The following is an 18,948-nucleotide window of genomic DNA, read 5'->3' as shown; positions in this document are numbered from 1 at the left end:
GGTGATGTATTTTGGGGTGATATATTCTGCTGCCCTTCAATGGTGTTAAAAAACAATTAACAAAAAGTAGGTAATACAAACAAATTTTATTAAACACTTAGTGAAGTGAGCAGTCTCCATTTGGAGATGTGCAAAATGGGGCAGAAGGCTGGAAGACTTTATAATATAAAGAATAAAGAATGAGGAAGAGAAAAATAGAAAATATCTGAATGACTAGAGCCACGAAATCAGATTCATTTGGAGTGAAAAGGTCCCAAGTTGGCTTGGCATTTGGAGATTAGTTGACTGGAAATACCACTGGGTTTCTGATCAAACAGAGCATTTGCAGGGACACAAAAGTCATCCAAGTTTCAGTTTGCTTACATGGCACCTTGGACAGAAGTGGTCCATCTTGGACCTAGAAATTTATCTCAACACTGATTCATAGCAAAGGGCGCAGGAAGAGTGGGAGAAATGGGAATTTATTTTCCTCCATGTTGAAAGAACTTAAAAACAATGCTTCCTGGGCAAGAATGGGATTAAGAATCATATTGTCTTTTTTTTTTTAAAGATTTTATTTATTTATTTGAGAGAGAGAGAATGAGAGACAGAGAGCCTGAGAGGGAGGAGAGTCAGAGGGAGAAGCAGACTCCCTGCCGAGCAGGGAGCCTGATGCGGGACTCAATCCCGGGACTCCAGGATCATGACCTGAGCCGAAGGCAGTCGCTTAACCAACTGAGCCACCCAGGCACCCAAGAATCATATTGTCTCAAAAAGATACCATTAGGGCGCCTGGGTGGCTCAGTTGGTTGGGCGGCTGCCTTCGGCTCGGGTCGTGATTCCGGAGTCCTGGGATCGAGTCCCACATCGGGCTCCCGGCTCAGCGGGGAGCCTGCTTCTCCCTCTGACCCTCTCCCCTCTCATGCTGTTTCTCTGTCTCTCTCTTTTTCTCTCAAATAAATAAATAAAATCTTTAAAAAAAAAGATACCATTAGATTTACATACAAAAATATGCATTACTTTGCCATTTGTTATAGTGATATTCTGGAAACTACCTAAGACTCTAACCACAGGGAAAGGTGAAGTGAACACAGACATTAGAAATTATGGGTTATAAAGCTAGAAAATGTAATAACTTTGAAGGGTAGTTGACTGTGCCACCCCAAAATATGCCTCTTAAGCATAAAGATTGTTCAGTTGATTATTTTAAAGAAACAACAGATGCAGAAGAAGATCCTTTGTCCCTTTTGTAAGGGACAATTACATTTACAAAGGAAATCTCCATATGTACAGGTGTCTCCCTCCTATACCAGGAAGAGAAGGATGACTCTGAATTACAAAAGAATCTCATCACCAACTTAAATCTACATGACAACTACACCTTTGCTGTACTTTTCCTGATAACTTCCCATAAAAAGCTTCCCCCTCAAAACATCTTTCTTTTGCCTTTAGCTGAAGATGGTATTTAAGACGGTGGCTTGGGCCATTTGGGGGAGTTTTACTCAGTTTTCAGGGTATCTCCCATGTATACAGGAGGTATACATGTTATTAAACTTCTGGGTTTTTTTTTTTTTCTCTTGTTCATCTTTTGTTACGGGAGGTGGAGGGTCTCAGCCACAGAATCTAGAAAGGTATAGTGAAGATTATTTTCCCTCCTCTACAATATCACAAGTGAAGCAAAGTAGAAAGTGAAATCTAATGTGCTGTATGATTACAACTACGTTTTTGTTTTTTTTTTTATTCTTATGTTAGATTACAACTACGTTTTAAAAACACCAATGCAAGGAAAAACTTAGAAGAAAAAATATCAAAATATTAATGCTGGTTTTTGTGGGGCAGGTGATATCTTAAGTGGCTTGGTTTTCTTCTGCTTGTCTTAATTTTCCAAAAGTTCTTTAATGAGAAAGGATGTATTACACAATGGAGTGGAAGAAATTTTAAATAAGTGTTCGGTGAGTATAAAGAGGTGTGACCCACTGTGAGGAGTTCAGGGAAAATTCTGAGACCCCCCATCTTGGGGGTGGGAGGTGTGCAGTGGGGGAGGACGGAAAGTGCCTCTTCCAAGTGAGAATGAGGTGAGAAGAAGAGAGAAGCCCCTAGAATGTGATGATCAGAGGAAAAGATTAGTCTGCCTCAGAGTGGGTGGTTTGAGGTTGGGGGAGCTTCAGAGCAGACAAAGATTGGGAGGGGATACTAACGACCGCCAGGGTTTAGAATGAATCTGTGCCCCACCCCCTCTCCTTTAAGCCAGTCCAAATGGTGAAATAATTAGAATTAGCTCCCCTTCCCTCTTTAAACCAGTGACAAAATCAAGCCCAGGAGTACCCCCAAAAGATCTGGAGTCTGGACTCTCAGTAAGAACTTTCCCAAATCCATGTGCAGAAAAAGGCTTCACCTCATGAGCTCAACCAGCAGGTAAAGGAAACCACTAGCTTGTTAGGGCAGGAAACCACATTTCACGTCAAAATCCATCAAATGCAGCACCCAAAGCTGTGTGGTTTGGGGTTTATGAGCTGCTAATACAGCTCATAAATACAGAAGCCTTGGTGAGGGAGAAAAGAAGGTGTCTGTACCATGTCAGGCAGGTATTCACTCAACCATGCACGCATTCATTACTTACTCATTCAGCAAGATTTATTGAGCATCACTGAGTACCAGACACTGTGCTGAACACAGAAAACAGAGCAGTGACCAGAAGTCTCTGTCCTTGGGGTGCTTAATTCTAATGACAGAGGCTGTGATATTGAGAGATAATAAGAAATATAGATTTGGTTTTCCTCCAATTTTTCTTCCACACATCTCCTAAAATCCCTGGCATCTTCAAAGAGATAAGTATCTTTTTGTATGCTAATGCGGTGACAGGTGAGCTGGTTGCCAGGAGAACCAACAAAATGATTAGAGGGTTGGAACTTCAGCCCTATTTTCCCCAAATTCCCTACCTCTTACCCCCAACATCCAAGGGCGGGAGAGAGGCTGGAGATAAAGTTCTGTCACCAATGTCTAATGATGAACCAGTCATGCCCACATAATGATACCTCCATAAAAAGACCCCAACCAGAGGGGTCAGAGAGCTTCCAGACTGGTGAGCACATGAAGGTGCTAGGAGGGTGGTACACATAGAGAGGGCACAGAAGTTCCACACCTGATTCGGCAGCGGCCACTGAGCAGACGGGACTTCACTTGCACGCGCACCTCGCTCCGCTTCCTCTGCAACCATGTCTGGCAAACCCAATATGGCTGAGATTGAGAAATTCGATAAGTCGAAATTGAAGAAGACAGAAACACAAGAGAAAAATCCACTGCCTTCAAAAGAAACGATTGAACAGGAGAAGCAAGCAGGCGAATCCTAATGAGGCGCGCGCCGCCAATATGCTCTGTACATTCCACAAGCATTGCCTTCTTATTTTACTTCTTTTAGCTGTTTAACTTTGTAAGATGCAAAGAGGTTGGATCAAGTTTAAATGACTGTGCTGCTCCTTTTCACATCAAAGAATCTGAACTACTGACCAGGAACGCCAAGCCTCCTTTCCATCTGCCTGTCTGGCTGGCAGGGAAGGAAAATAACTTGTATGCTGGTGAAGGAAGAAGCTGGGTGGGACGACCAGTAAAAACTAAGTTGGTCCAAGGTATCTGGCAGGCTGTACGATGCAGTTTAATCAGAGTGCCACTTTTTTCTTTGTATGATTTTAATTACTGGAATGCACAATTTTTTAATATACAAATAAAAAGTTTAAAATGTGAAGAAAAAAAAAAGAAGTTCCACACCCCTTCCTATATACTTTCCCCTGTCCATTTCTTCCGTTTGACTATTCCTGAGATGTTTCCTTTTATAATAAACCAGTAATGTAGTAGGTGAACTGTTTTTCCGTAGCTCTGTGAGGCATTTTAGCAAATTATTGACCCCCAGGAGACAGTTGTGGAGTTCTTAGACTATACTGGGTTGGTCAGAAGTATGGCAGGCCCAGACTTACAATAGGCCTCTGAGGTGGGAGCGGTCTTTTGGAACTGAGCCCTTCACTTGTGAGATCTGGCACTAACTCTAAGTAAATAGGGTCAAGTTTTCATTGAATTGTAGGACACCTAGCTGGTGTTGGAGAATTGGTTGGTGTGTGTGGGGGAAAGCCACACATTTAGTGTCAGATAAGTTCACTTTGAGTAGAAAAGAACAGAGAAGTCTTCCTTTAGTTGGTGCAGTAGAGAGAGAAAAGAGTTTCCTTTTTAGAGGCCAACAATCAAATTATTCTCCAAATACCACTGCAGCAGCGATGACTTGTTTAAAAAAAAAAAAAAAAAAGACGCATGGTGCAAGGGTAACCTATAATGGGGGCTGTTGCCAGTATTAGGGAAGGCTTCTCCCACACAGTGATGATTGAGCAGAGATCTACAGGTGAGTAGGAGCTCCTCACAGGAAAGGAGAGCTTAATCAGAGGGCAGAGCCTGTGCAAAGACTCTGGACATGGTGAGACCTGAAAGGAAGAAAGTCAGTTGTCTGGACCAGAGGAGTTGTGCTTTTAAAATTTCAGTGACTGCAGCAGGAGAAACCCATTACAGAGGGTCAAGCAAACTACTTAGATGCAAGCAAACTACTTAGAAGATGTTGGGAAGAAGAATTTCCTCTGCTCTTCAAGATCCTTCTAGCTGGACTAAGAATCAAATTGACATAAGACAGATTAACAGGAGAAAATCAGATTTAATTTTGTACAAATTAAATCCACATTCATGGAAATTCCAAAGACAGTCTGGCAAAATGGGGTATATATGTCATCTTGAAATAAGGAGAAGGGGATAGGGGCCTAGGACTTCAAAGGGAAGGAAGTCAATTCCCAGGAAGATGAAAAAGAGTAAATGGTAAAAAGTGTTTGCTGGGCCATACAGAAAAATGGGACATAGAGAGGAATTTTAACAGAATTTGCTAAGTTCCTCCCTGTCTGCCACCTCTAGTTCATATTCTAGTATGGTTATCTATGCTTGTCTTCCTGGAGCTGGTCCTCTGTCTAAATTCTTGGGGCTGGGGCTTGTCAAAGCTTCTTCCTCCCTGAGTCTTTTGGGCCTTGACTGTTTTGAGCTCAACATAATCGGAATGCCAAAGTGGCTGCCTGAGGGATGGCCTGACAACAGAAATTTCAAGATAAGAATTCCATTTCCTTCCTCCTCTATCAAAAGCAGAAAGAAACCACCCACCCACCCACCCACACACACACACACACACACACACAACGGTATAGATCCCAAATTATTATGAAATCTGATAGTTCTTGGATCTTTAAGAAAAAATGTTCTCAACTCCCATCCATTAGTTATTCATGCATTCAAAAAATATTGAAATATCTACTATAAGCCAAGCACTCTATTGCCATCTGAATTTACGTTGTAAACTAAACAGATAGAGCTCTTGTCCTCATGGAGCTAAATATCTTGTGGGGGGAGACAGAAGGTAAGCAAAAAAAAAAAAAAAAAACCCAACAAATAAATATATATTTACAAATTGTGATAATTTGACAAAATTGACTTGGGTAAAATGATTATGAATAAGAGGAAAGATTTGCATAAATAAGGTGGTCAAAAGGCTGCTCCAAGGAGAAGAAATTTAAGTTCAATCTGGGCCCTCTTAGCCCATGTACTTCAATGTTAACAGAAGATGAATACATATGTTCATAACACTTAATTACCTCACAAACCTTCTTATGTTTCAAACGTGCCACTTTTCTTTTTTTTTTTTTTTTTTAAGATTTTATTCATTTAACAGAGAGAGAGAGCATAAGCAGGGGGAGTGGCAGGCAGAGGGAGAGGAAGAAGCAAGCTCCCCGCAGAGCAGGGCTCTGGGATCATGACCTGAGCTGAAGGTAGACACTTAACCAACTGAGCCACCCAAGCGCCCCACAAATGTGCAACTTTTCTTATATGAATAAGCCCTCTTTTCTTTCTGAACACTTTATTTTTTTTTTTTTAAAGATTTTTATTTATTTGACCGAGAGAGATACAGCGAGAGAGGGAACACAAGCAGGGGGAGTGGAGAGGGAGAAGCAGGCCTCTTGCTGAGCAGGGAGCCCGATGCGGGGCTCGATCCCAGGACCCTGAGATCATGACCTGAGCCGAAGGCAGACGCTTAACGACTGAGCCACCCAGGCGCCCCTCTTTCTGAACACTTTAAAACATTATTAAATAAAACATAAACAGGTTATTTTAAACAGAAGGTATGTAGCAGTTTCTTGGTGATTTTGAACTGTTTGCAAATGAAATAGTGCCGGAGATCAGCTCCAGCCGGGGTGGGTCTCTCATAGGAAAGGACGGCATTGGCGAATGAGGAGACACAGACACAGGATCAGATTGCAAGCATCTCCTCCTGACAGCCTCGAAGGAACTTTATTTGTATGTTAGGATATTTTTGTTTCTCCATACTTTCGTAACATGCGATTATGTTTTTTTTACAATTGATTGAGATAATCTTAGATCATTTTTTGGATCACAGACATAGCCTTCTTTCATTTTTCCTTTGTAATGATTAATATGACCTTTATCGATTTCCGCTTATTGGCTTTCACTAAAGCTAAAAAACAGTACGCAAAGAGAAAGGTGATAGACAGAGCGTGACCATCTTGTTATTTTGTTCTATAGAAACTAATTCTTCGTGGAATTAGTTTCATTATGATTGCTTAGATAGGCGTAACTAAGATGAGTAGTCACTTTATCATGAAACCCCAGAAATATTCCCACAATTATAAAGATTGCCATAAACAAAATGAAAGAGAATAGCAGGAGCCAGTTGTGGAGTCTCCTGTTTTCAGGATCGTCCCCCATACTTGGACTTTGTCAAACAGCATGAGTAGCTTGGCTCACGCCAAAATAGGTTTTATGCCTTAATAGGGATTGACGTCCCTTTCTCACCAGGAGATGTTGGCAGGTGGTGCCCAGGTACAGAATTCTTCATCTCTGTGTCCCACAAGGTGACCCCTCTCACATTCCTCCTCTTGGCTTCTCCACTTGTCAAAGTCATTCTGTTCAATCTGCAAAGCTCCCAGGATCAAAAAAATAAGAAATTCTTTCTTCAAGGAGCAGGGTAGGAAGGAGGCTGAATGAAACAATGACCACAGGTTAGGAACTGGGGTAAAAGGCGGGGAAGAGAAGAAAGGGAAGACAGGCAGGCAGGGGAAGGGATTTCCAAGAAGAGAATTCAGAAGAGTGAGTGGGCTAGAGGCCCCTTAAGGAAACTGAATCTGGAGGTAGAGGTGAACTGCCCTCTGGATCCCATGGAGGGGCAGGGAGAACATTAGTGTGCACAGCCAATTACCATGTTTCCTTGTGCCCTGTTACCCCCAGCACAGGCTGTTCCTGGAATAACTGTCAGATTCACAATTTTCATGCCTAATCCATGCTGTGTAGTGGAGATGCCGAGAAGACGAAAATGGGCTTTGGTCTCGTTCCATGGGTAAGACAGACACAGATGAAGGCCCTAATACAACATGCTCAGTACCCCCTCTAATCATTTAGTAGGCTTAGCTGCAGATTGTGACAATCGTGACTGAGCTCCCTGAGGGGTGGCAATTTATCCAGACCTCTTCTTCACTCTATCCTCAATGCCTAGAACAACACAAGGCACCTTAAAAATGCTCTGGGGGCACCTGGCTGCCTCAGTTGGTGGAACATGCAACTCTTGATCTCAGGGTTGTGGGTTCAAGTGCCACGTTGGGCATAGAGATGACTTACAAATAAAATCTTCTTTTAAAAATGCTCTGGGGGCACCTGGGTGGCTCAGTCAGTTAAGCGTCTGCCTTGAGCTCAGGTCATGATCCCAGGATCAAGCCCCACATCGGGCTCCCTGCTCAATGGGGAGTCTGCTTCTCCCTCTCCCCCTTTCCCCCACCTGTGCGCTCTCTCTCTCTCTCTCTCTGACAAATAAATAAAATCTTTAAAAAAAAATGCTCTGTAAGGGGTGCCTGGGTGGTTCAGTCAGTTAAGCATCTGACTCTTGATTTTGGCTCAGGTCATGATCTCAGGGTCAGGGGATCAAGCCCTACACTGGGCTCCACACTGATCGTGGAGCCTGCTTAAGATTTTCTCTCCCTCTCTCTCTGCTCCTCCCACCCCCCACTTGCACACAGGCATGCGCTCTCTCTGTAAGGTTATAAAGTGCTCTTTCAAGGAATGAAATAAATAAGCCATGGGGATGAAAAGTACAGCATAGGAAATACAGTCAATGATATTGTAATAACTATGCATGAGACAGATAGTGACTGCACGTATCGTGGTAAGCATTTCGTGATGTATATAAATGTTGAATCACTATGTTATACACCTGGAACTAATATTATATGTTAAGTATAGTTCAATTAAAATAACAATAATAATAATAAATGCTCTGTAAACAGGAGTTGCTTAAATGAATGAAGAGGGGATCACATATTTATATGCTTGATAGCGGGCAGACACCACAAGATTTTAAGCAGAAAAGTAACCCGAGCATTTCTTTCTTTCAGAACTCACCCCCTAGCAGCGTGATCAGCAGGATGATCTGGAGGGGAGAGAGTGGGATAACCGGGAGGTGTGAGCACCTGGGCAGGTAGCAGTGGAAAACGAGGGTTCTGAATGACGCCCAGCTTTCTGCCCCGGGCAACAGAAGGCCTGGGCAGGACCCCTAAGGACTGTGATACAAAAGAAGACACCCCGGGACCCAGCAGCCCAGGACCCCAAGGAGAGCAGGCTGAGGACAACTCAAGTGAGGAGTAGCCCCTGGACTTAGCAATGAGGATGTGGCTGCTGGGGGCAGAGCAACCACACAGGGTCGAAGAGCAAGTGGTTGGTAAGGAACCAACCTTACCTTGGTTGGTTGGGAGAGGAGAGATGTTCAGAAGTTGGCAGAGAAGAAGAAAGGGACACAGTGAGTCTGGACTGAGGCAGTGTCCTGCCACGGCCTATGGAACCCGGGAGAGGCCGCCCGTGACGCTGGAGGGGCACAGCCTGGGATTTCTGTCTCACGGCAGCTCCAGGCTTCGCTGAGGACATGGCCAAGGACGTCTGGGATGCCTCCTCAGTGGGCTCTGCAGGACTGAGTGGGCTGAGGGACGCACTTTCCCTCCGGGAGTCCCAAGAGTAAGCCGAGCGCCCAGGCACCAAGTCTGGGGCTGACCGTCGGAAGCTGGACAGCGCGGCCCTGGGAGGATGGCCCCAGAGCCCTCATTTCCTGCCCCCCAGAGACACCCCCTGCTGCAGACGATCCTGCCCTCTTTTTCTTCCACCACCCCAGAACAAGGAGGGTGGCAGGTGGGGATGCTGAGCTCCTGGACCAAGGCTGCCAGGGTGGGGGCCCACACAAGGAAGGGGTCACCTGAGCAGAGGGGCCTGGTGGGGATGGAGCTGGAGCTCTGGCTGACCGGGTTGCTAGCCGTGCAGCGATAGCTGTCGCTGACCCCGAGTCTCCAGGAGACACGGAGAGTGGTTCCCCCATGGGACATAACTGCCCCCTGGCCAAGGGGTGCCCATCTGTACTGAACATCCTCTCCGGCCTGTCACAGGGAGCAGATCAGGGTGATGTAACAGGCCCCATCCTTCGTGATCTGGAAGCTGACAGTGATATTGGGCTCCTGCAGCTTCTCTGTGCAAGAAAGGAAAGTTCGAGCTCTGAGAAGACTCTGGTCTGACCAAGCAGGGGAGAGAGGAAAGGTCAAAGTTCAAACATGAGCCTTCCACCCCCTCCCTCACCGTAAACGCGCAGGGTGAAATCCTTGGTGATGTTGATCCGGGGACTCTGCAGGCAGGGTGATCCAGGCTCTGTAGAGGCCAGAGTCCTGCAGCCTCAGGGGCCTGATCTGAAGAGAGTAGCCGCGGTGGAGGGCACTCCACCGTCTGCTGTATGGTGCCTGACTCCCGGCAGCCAGGACCCGTTGGCCTCCTGGCCCCGCTTGCATAATGGCAACAAGCTCTCCAGAGCTCCAGGTGACCTTTTCCACTTCCTGCCCAACCGGGACCTCCAGGGGCAGAATGGCCAAGTCCCCGAGGAGACCGGTCACTGTCTCCCCCACCATGTCCCCTCCCAGGATTCCTGGCCCTACAGACAGACAGAAAACAACAGCTTCAGCGCCAGGGTCTCCCCTACACACTCAGGGCCACGCAGGCCCCATCGAGCTCCTCCTGCCCAAACCCCTCCAGCCTCCACACTGGCTCCAGTGGGCCTCCGCCCCTCCCCTGATTGCACTGCCCCCAGCCGCCCACGCCACTCTCTCAGGGGTGTTCTCCCCGGGGCGTGAAGGGGACCCTGCCCTCCACCTCTGCCCACTTCAGAGCCGAAGTGCACGGTGCGTGCTCAGGTTCCGGGTACCTGGACACGAGGACGGCACTGAGACGGGGAGGGAGCTGCTGTTACTGACTGGGTTCTTGACCACGCAGGTGAAGGTCAGAGCCCTGTCCCTGAGCCTTGAGGAGACACTGAGGACAGACCCTCCACGGGACACAACAGTCCGGGGTCCCAGAGGTAGCCAGCTGTAGGTCACAGAGCCTCCTCTGCTTTCGGCCTCACATGTCAGGATGAAGATACAGTGTCCACTCTCACCGATCCTGGAGCTCAGTGTGACACGGGGCCGGGCCAGCTGCTCTGTGGGCACAAAATGAACCAACCGAGGACTGCAGAACTGCCCTGGGCCCTCCCTTCACAGGGCAGAAGGCACAAGGCATTGGTGCCAAGACCCTGAATCATCCTGAGTACACACAAGGAGAAACAGAGGCAGAATCTGCCCACAGCTATTCGAGAGCTTCGGGCTTTACGAGGCCCTGCCGCGTAGCATCATTTGATTCCCAGAACCACCCTATGAAGTAGGTAGCAGAGGTTTTGCACCTACTCTGTTTAACAGGCTCGGAGAGCTTCAAGTAACTTGCCCAGAACCTCGGCTATTACATGACGATTCCATGTAAGACCCAAACCCAGTGGATCTGACCCCAAAGCCTGGGTTCCCACCCCAGCACTGACCACGTGAAGGCCGTGTAGGCGCACCGGCACAGAACTGTGTTGTAATTACATCTCTCTCCAGGAGGGGTCTCTGCCGTACACATCGAGCTTCCGGATGTCCGAGCTTCCGGATGCTGGACAAGGCTCCCAGAAGATTTGGCCCTTGGTCTTTGAGGGTTCTTCCACTCCCATGTACTCCCTTCAACCTGCACCCCACCCCCACTTCCCCCAGGACCAGGAGCTCAGATGCTTCCTTAAGGTTTCCACGTCACCATTATTTGCCCTCCTGTCTCCCCAGGCCAGAGCCAGGGGGTTGGGGAGTGGCGGGAAGAGAAGCTAAGGGAGTGGATAGTCAGAACAGGCTCAACAAAGCCACAGGGTGTGAGAGAAGACCTCTGTTATTCGGCCTCAGCCCTGGGGCCCACCTGACAGCAGCCCCAGCGGCAGCTCAACTGGGCAAAAATAGGACCCCACGGCCCAGAATGTCCCCCGGGGGGAAGGCAGGCTGGGTAACTTTCTGCTGCCTCCCCCGGTGTGGTCTTCTGGAACCCAAACCCTCCCGCATGACGCCTTCTGCAGGCCCTTTTCCCCTCAGCATCCTCTCTAGCTCAAGCCCGTAAATGCAGTGACAAACCAGACACACAGGATGTGGCATCGAGGTGCCTGAGTTCTATTCCCGGCTCTGCCACTTTCTACCTCTGTGTTGCTTCTCTCTGAGACTAGTTTCAGCAGCCCAGCAAGAAAAACCCCTCTGCTGCCTGCTGCTGTGAGGCTCCAGTGACTTGGGGAACTCCCTGAGAAGGACAAAAGGCTGTAGCCGCTCCACTGGAGCAGAGTGAGAGGGGCTCTCCCCGCAGCCCTGGACCACCCTAGGGAACAGTCCCACCGAGGTCCCAGAAGCCCCGGTGTGCCCTCAAGCTGTCTGCGAACAGGCCATGGCCAGGCCAGGCGTGATGTATGGCGTAGACGCTCTCTCCCCAGGAAGCAAGTCCATCTCCCCACACTAAAAAAAAAAAAAAAAAAAAAGCCTCATCAAATAGGAATATTTCCTATAACATGACTCAAGCCTGAAAAGCTTCTCTGCTTTCCCTCCATCAGTTCGCTTCCCCGTGTTCATCCTCACGCATAACTGTACCTTTTTGCTTCCCAGTGTGGGGGAGCACCTCGGCCAGGTCCCTCAGGTCCCTCAGGCAAAGCTGATCTGAGTCTTGGCAAAGTGCCCTGTGATCCTCCCAGAACCCCAGAGGATGGTGGCCCGTGAAACCCTGAAACCATCTCCGCTGACCTCACTTTCTCCCCTGGGAGGCACTGGTGAGTCAGTGTCTCATGAGGAAGGAGCTTCCTGCTCCCCCTGCTCAGAGCAGAGCTGCAGACCCTGCCCCCTCACAGCAGTCTAGAACCGCTTCTCTGGCTACAGGCTTTCCAGCACCTGCATTGTGGTCAACTGGCCCCTTTTGTCATTCTTTCTGGTGTGAGGGACCTGGGTTACTCTTTCACACTCTATATGAGTAATAAGCGGTCTGAATCTACAATCGGCTTATTGTATCTCTCCTGGCTGAATCAGCCCGCCCTCCTTGCTGCTGGGGTAGCTGCCACGAGCCTCTCTGTCTCCCTTGCAGTTTTCCCTCCTGAAACAATTTTTAAGTATCTTCAAGCAATATTCCTGTACACTCCTGTACCTCTGTCCAGAGTGTCCCAATGCTCTTTCTCAGGAGTTTATTCTCACCAGATGGGAGTGTTCCTATTTTAGCATCGAGGTAGCTCCAGAGCACTCAAGTGGCACGACTGAGTTCTTGGGGCTGAAGTCCCCATTCTCTGCCCACTACACACCCGGGGGTTCTGCTGCCATTGGCCTGGGGCACGTCCTGGGCCTTGCCGTTGTTCAGGAGACTTTCCCAGGCAACTCTGCTTTACACGGTTTGTTGTGGGTTTTTTTTATACTGAGCACATATTAGCCTTGTAATCAGAAAAAGTGTAAGTGTTACTAAACGAGATGTGGGAAAGGCTGTGAGAAAGCCTGAAAGATGGGCACCGCCCCACACCCATTGCTGCCCACCCGCAGGACACTCACCATAGAATTGCAGCTGGTACTCCCGAGTGCGGGTGATGCGGGAGCTCCTCAGGTTCATGTGGGCTCGGTAAGGCCCCGCATCCTTCCAGCTTAGGTTGCTGGTCTGCAGGGAGTGGCCTGGGCCCACCACACTCACATGACCCCGGTACCTGGTCTCCGCCTCATAAAAGGTGTCTGGCCCTCCTGCTTCTGCCAAGGTTACAATGGCTATGGGCATGGAGACGGAACGGGATATCCAAGAGATGCTCTCCACCGGCTTTCCAGCCTGTAGCTGCAGGGGCAGAGTGACAGACCCCCTAGGGTCCCAGTTACCATCACAAGGTCTGGGTCCTCTCCGGAAACACCTGTCCTTGCAGAGACACAGATCGGAAGACTCAGGGGCAGCCTGACTAAGCCAGAGGCTCACAATAGGCCTGAGAGAGTTCAGGTAAGTAATTATTATTCCCATTTTATAGATGAGAAAACAGAGACCCAAAGAAATTAGGTGGCTTGCTCCACACCACATAGCTAGTTGGTGGTAGAACAGGAACACAAGTCAGCCCCTTCCCTTTATGCCAAAGTGTCTTCTTCAGCATTTACATTAACTAATTCACATATAATACAATAATTAACAGATGCTGTGCTAGGGTTGCAGATGCTGAGTGGAATGGAGAGAAAGGAAAATTCTTGGGAGGTGCCTGGGGGGACAATCTCTGCTGTTACTCTGAGCCACCCTCTTGCTGATCCAGGCAATAGGATCAGAACTCACTTAGCCCAGCCCCACCGCAGCAGAAACCACCTTGTAGCATCCCCCATAATTGCTTGTTCAGACACGGCTGAACAAAAGCCAGCTCTGAGGCTCCGCCTGGGTTCTGGGAACATCTTTCTAGAAGGAAGGCTAGTGCTGGGCTGGCCAAGCAAGTTGAAGGGTAGTCAGGGGACAGTCATTCAGTACCAGGCTACTTGGGAGAAGAGCATAAGCACCAGGGCACCAGTCACACTGCCCGAGTTCAAACCCTTGCTAGGTACCAGCTGTGTGACCTTGGGAGGTGACTTATGCTCTCTGAGTCCTGGCTTTTCTCACCTGTGAAGCAGGGAGTGCCATCTTCCAGGATTTTGTGAGGGTTAAATGAGATAATGCAAGTAAGTTCCTCACTGTTGGTGTTATTAAAGATTCTTGATGGCGCCGGGACAACTTGGTGACTGCACCTTGTTTGCATCCTCACCAAAACTAGCCAGCACCCTGGTCGAGAAATGCAGAAAGACCAGGGCTCAAGAGCGTGACCGTTGGAGTCTATTAGCAACACTGACCACGCCGTCCCAGGAAACAGAAAGTCTGAAACTGACCCAGGTGTGCCGCACGGCGGTTTAGAAAGAAAAGGCTGCCTGGCTCAGGGAAGGATCTGCGTCCTGATTCAGAGTGGGATGCAGAAGCGCCAGCCGCATCACAGTTTGCAGGCCAGGTGGTGAGTCTCTTGGTCAAAAGTTGACCCGAGAAGTCCTGTGACAGTAGCTGTGGGGACGAGGGGTGGGAGAGGGGTTGCTGTCCTGTGGGAGCAGGCACCCCAAGCTGGGTGGGGGCAGGCCGGCGTCCTGTGCACCCACCGCAGAATGCACTCGAGAGCCTGGTGTCCACTTCCTCTGTGGAGCTACCTTGGCTCCACCCGGAGGATCGTGCGTGCCGAAGGAAGGTGTTGACCTCAGCTGCACGCTCCTCACCCCACACTGGGCCCAGGGCCTGAAATCCAGCTGGAGGACCCCACCGCAACTGAACCGCGTGGCCCCTCCCTGCACCCTCCAACGCAGTAGCTCATCAGGCTAAATCAAGCGCTGCTCCCGCGCTGGGCTCCCTGCTCCTGGTCCAGCCAAGCCCCCCCCCCACCCCGGTTTCCTCCAGCTTGTGCTTATTTGGTTTCAAGCATTTACTTCACCCCGATTCATACAGATGCTGTGTGCGTGTCTTTCCGCATGGCTCACAAGCTCACGAAGGGGAGAAGATGGAAGGGAATTAATATCTGAGTGAGGAGGGCAGGCCGGTGCGTTAGCCTCAGGGTTAGCTGCCGTGGACGTGTGTGGAACTTTGTGGTCCGAATCCTGATTCTGGATTCAAGTGAGGGGAGACACAGAGGGATCTGGTCAGGACACGAATCCCAAATGCCAGACACCGCGCCAAGTAGGGTAAACACATCATCCTGTCTAACTTCCCAGCAAACTTGTAAGGTGGGTGTTCTTCTTCCCACTTAAAAGATAAAGATCATGAGACACGAAGAGCTTAAGAAACTTGCCCAAAGTCACCAGCTCGGAAGCAGCAGAGTCCACGTGAAGATCCAAGTTCACCAGACCCCAAAGCTGGTCCTCTGTTAGCGACGCTGTGCGGCCGGCAACGGGCTTTCATCGGATTTAATTCCTCCCCGGGACCTGCTGACCCCCCTTCCCACCACACACCCAGCACATGACCTGGCACACAAGAGCCCCAGTAGATGTTTCCAGAACTGAACTGAAGAACTGTGAACATTTTTTAAGGCAGGACCTGTCTTACCCTTTATTTGGCCATATGCCCGGGAGATGCCCCTGTGGGCAGGGACCACCGAGGGCCTGGCCTGGACGCCATGGGGAGAGACAAGTTCGCAGATGAGCTTGCTCTGTGCGGGGAAGGAAAGTGGGGGTGAGGGGGACCCTGCCGGAATCTCCACACCAGTTCTGCCGCCTTGGCCGAGGACACTGTTCTCTGAGTTTCCATGGTGCCGCTGCGTTCCCACAGCCGGCCAGGCGGATTACCAGCCATGCACCAGAAGATGTCACCTAATCTCCCTGAGCCTCCGTCCATCATCCATAAAATGTGTGTAATCCTGTCTGCCTTATCTATATCACAAGTCTGATGCAGGGATCAGAGGTTTTTTGTGTTTTTTTTTTTTAACTTAAGTAAAGGTTCTTTATAAACTGTGATAGGGGCCAAGGGCAGGCCACCCCAAGATGGGCCACTTGGGCATATTGATTATTTAAATAAGTTACTTAAGAGCCAGTGAGCACAAGGACACTCAGACCCTCCTCTGTCCCCTGAAAGCAGGAAACAAATCTCCCGTGTGAAAGGCAGCCTGGCTGGACCAGGAGGTAAAGAGTACCCTGTTCACCAGAGGTGGGAAATTTAGAGCCGAGAACACTTACAAACAACCCTTGTTACCTTTTTTTTTAAACTAATTCACTCCCCCAGCCCAAAGTCTGTTTAGAACTCCCTCCTAATTGAAGCTCCCAAAGTTAAGTTTTCTTTGTCCTGTCAATTCCTCACAGATTTATTGTCTCTTTGTTTAAAAAGTACAAAAACTGCTTCCTTGGTCATTTTTTTAGGTCTCAATTTCATTATTGGGCTTCCATGCACACGCTGTAAAACTTTGGGGTTTTTTTCTCCTGTTCATCTGTGTCACATAAATTTAGTTCTTAGTTCAGGTAGGAGACCTTGAGGGTGGAGAAGAATTTTTCCTTCCCTTCACTGCCAAGTTTTAAATGTACCAAGGGATTCATCAGCAGGCTTAGGGGACCCCCAAGGGGACAGTCCTGAGGCAGGTGATCTTCGTAATCACACATGCCGGTTTTCCCCTGAAGGAGAATGAAAGCGAAAGCTTGAAACTCTAGAGAGCAAGATCAGAGCCCGGCCCCTCACGCAGATTTCTCAAACCCTTCGTTCCCCTGACTCCGGTTCCCAAGCCTGTCTCTTGCCACCGCTCAGGTCGTCGGGGACAGGAGCAAGCAGTAAGAATCTAGAGGGACAGAAACAGCTGCTAAGTGCAATCGCCTACTGAGGTCATTTATGGGACACAGAAAGCCCAATTCAGGATGAAAGATCACTCCCGGGGGCTGGCGGGAGAGGGAGGAGCGGCAAAGAGACCTTAGAGGATCATGATTGAAACGGCAAGATGCAGATGGGGCAGGTCCTTGATCTCATGCCTCCACCATCAGCCTGTGTGGGGATGCCCAGGGCTCCCTGTGACTCATTAGCAGAAGAAATGTGAGCGTGACAAAGACACAGTATGGCCCTGCATGGTCTGAGATGGTAGCACGTGCAACGCACACATGCACACGCACGCACAGGCCTGGCTCCCAGAAACGTGCAGGCAGGTAGAGGTGCCTGGGAGGTAGCAGCAGGGATAGACTTACCCGTGAAAAGACCAAGCATGAGCAAGGACGCCGGTAGAGAAAGAGCCGTAACTGTCACCCGCAGACCGACCTGCCTCAGGCCCACGGGGAATGTGTAAATGTCAGCCCACAAACATTTCCTCTTTTCAGAGTTCACCACAATAATCACATGTCGAGGGGCGCCTGGGTGGCTCAGTCGTTAAGCGTCTGCCTTCCGCTCAGTCATGATCCCAGGGTCCTGGGATCGAGCCCCGCATCGGGCTCCCTGCTCTGCAGGAAGCCTGTTCTCCCTCTCCCACTCCCCCTGCTTGTGTTCCCTCTCTCGCTGTGTCTCTCTCTGTCAAATAAATAAATAAATAAAATCTTTAAAAAAAAATAATCACATGTCGCTTTAGAGTCAAAAGATGTAGAAATGAGGGGACATATGAGAAAAGCCAGGGGAACTATTTCAAAGCCAAACCTGACAATGTCACAGCCATGCTTTAAACCCTTCAGAGGTCCCCCATCCCCTACAAGGTAAAGTCAGGCTCGCAGTCCTGGGGGACGAGGCTTTTCCTGTTCTCTTGCTTCTTGCCAACCTTGGCCTCGTGCCGTGTCACCACGTCTCCCATCTTGGACCCCAGTCACCGCAGACTGTTTCTAGAGTCTCCCCCAAAACCCCCCTAGGATTTCTCAGCCCTGTAAATTGGCCCCTGCAAATCTGCTTCCCGGATTGCCCCAGTCTCTGCCACAGGCCTCACCTACCTCACCCTAGCCTTCCTTTCTCACCCTTCAATTCCCAGTGACTTGCTCAGGGTCAGCACACAGTAGGGGCTTGGCACCTCCATGCTTTCTGAGTGCGTGGGCAGACACTGAGTCAGCAGGCAGAGAAGAGTGAGCCCAGAGTGGCTCAAGGACAGAAAGGCCCAGGCTCCTGGTGGTAGCTTCTTTAGCACAGACACAAGGCTGGAAGAATCCAGGGGACAAGACCCTAGGAACCACCTCTACCTCCAACCACGAATGACTAGGTCAGATATTTTTTTTTAGATTTTTTTTATTTATTTGACAGAGACACAGCAAGAGAGGGAACACAAGCAGGGGGTGGGAGAGGGAGAAGCAGGCTCCCCGCTGAGCAGGCAGCCCCATGCGGGGCTCGATCCCAGGACCCTGAGATCATGACCTGAGCCGAAGGCAGACGCTTAACGACTGAGCCACCCAGGCACCCCGACTAGGTCAGATATTTTGCTATTTTGCACTTTTGGTGGTATGATTGAAGGAGTTGCATGAAAGTCCTCATCTAAGGGTAGAGGGAGAGAAACCGGAAGCACAGGGGTGGCGCCCCCTTCCCCACTTTTCTACACCAAATAGTCCCCATGGCTTTGCTGGGCCATGCAGACTGTTGACATCTCCATGAGGATGTCATTGTGACTAGTGTCTCCTGTCAGGCCCCTTACTTCTCAGACTTTGACAAGCATCTCCCTGGCATTCGGTGCATGGAGGTCAGGTGCCCCAAAAAGATTGAAGAGAATACACTTGCTTTTAAGGTTACCAATCACCTCCCTTTGGTCACAGCCTATAGTCCCTTTGGTCTTTATCTTATAGGACCACCAGTTAAATTTGACACTGAGACCCTCCCTGTTTGAAATTCTCTCCTCTCCTGGACTTTTGGAAGGCAGCTTTGCCCACCACTATACCACCAACGCTCTCCTGGACTTCTGGATACTACTCTCACTGAGTTCTCCTCGCTCATCTATTCGCCATACATACAAGCCCGGGGCCTGGGCGTGCAGAGATGAAAGGAAGTCTCTGCAACCATGTTGCTCACAGGCTAGTAGGAAAGAAAACCATGTTGATGGAAAAGCAAAGTAATGCA

General features: G+C 49.2%; 2 protein-coding genes across 7 annotated transcripts; one reads left to right on the top strand and one right to left on the bottom strand.

Moving 5' to 3' along the window:
- The first annotated feature begins 3,108 nt into the window (after positions 1-3,108).
- Positions 3,109-3,640, top strand: LOC102736918 (thymosin beta-4-like). The gene has a single exon (XM_081825308.1). It carries the CDS (start codon positions 3,195-3,197, stop codon positions 3,327-3,329), a length of 135 nt encoding a protein of 44 aa, XP_081681434.1. The 5' UTR covers positions 3,109-3,194; the 3' UTR covers positions 3,330-3,640.
- A 2,661-nt stretch (positions 3,641-6,301) lies between these two features.
- LOC102739222 (T-lymphocyte surface antigen Ly-9-like) lies at positions 6,302-17,265 on the bottom strand. 6 transcript variants are annotated; one of them, XR_014146621.1, is made up of 6 exons: positions 12,987-17,265; positions 10,292-10,564; positions 9,676-10,021; positions 8,795-9,568; positions 8,461-8,488; positions 6,302-7,048 (listed from the first exon to the last, which is right to left on the bottom strand). XR_014146621.1 is itself a non-coding variant. In XM_081825307.1 (4 exons), exons 1-4 carry the CDS (start codon positions 13,489-13,491, stop codon positions 6,979-6,981), a joined length of 1,194 nt encoding a protein of 397 aa, XP_081681433.1. In that variant the 5' UTR covers positions 13,492-17,265; the 3' UTR covers positions 6,302-6,978. The 6 variants fall into 6 exon arrangements, 1 of the variants encoding a protein (XP_081681433.1); XR_014146623.1 differs by having other exon boundaries at positions 8,461-9,568; positions 12,987-14,208; positions 14,313-17,265; XR_014146624.1 differs by having other exon boundaries at positions 8,461-9,568; positions 12,987-14,478; positions 14,897-17,265.
- Positions 17,266-18,948: the final 1,683 nt, after the last annotated feature.

The sequence above is a fragment of the Leptonychotes weddellii genome, chromosome 6 (assembly GCF_054177405.1).
Source record: "Leptonychotes weddellii isolate Sample4059 chromosome 6, ASM5417740v2, whole genome shotgun sequence".
Lineage (NCBI taxonomy): Eukaryota > Metazoa > Chordata > Mammalia > Carnivora > Phocidae > Leptonychotes > Leptonychotes weddellii.
The sequence above is the reverse complement of the archived record's forward strand: the minus strand, read 5'-3'. Positions and strand labels throughout refer to the sequence as shown.

Excerpts from the sequence above, each read along its gene's own strand:
- LOC102739222 (XM_081825307.1), bottom strand. The coding sequence starts at position 13,491 with ATGTGGTGTGGAGCAAGCCACCTAATTTCTTTGGGTCTCTGTTTTCTC. Across the intron at positions 10,565-12,986 it reads GTACCAGCTGCAATTCTATG|AGCAGCTGGCCCGGCCCCGT; the intron begins GTGAGTGTCCTG and ends TTGTGCCCACAG. Across the intron at positions 10,022-10,291 it reads AGTGCCGTCCTCGTGTCCAG|GGCCAGGAATCCTGGGAGGG; the intron begins GTACCCGGAACC and ends GTCTGTCTGTAG.
- LOC102736918 (XM_081825308.1), top strand. The coding sequence starts at position 3,195 with ATGTCTGGCAAACCCAATATGGCTGAGATTGAGAAATTCGATAAGTCG.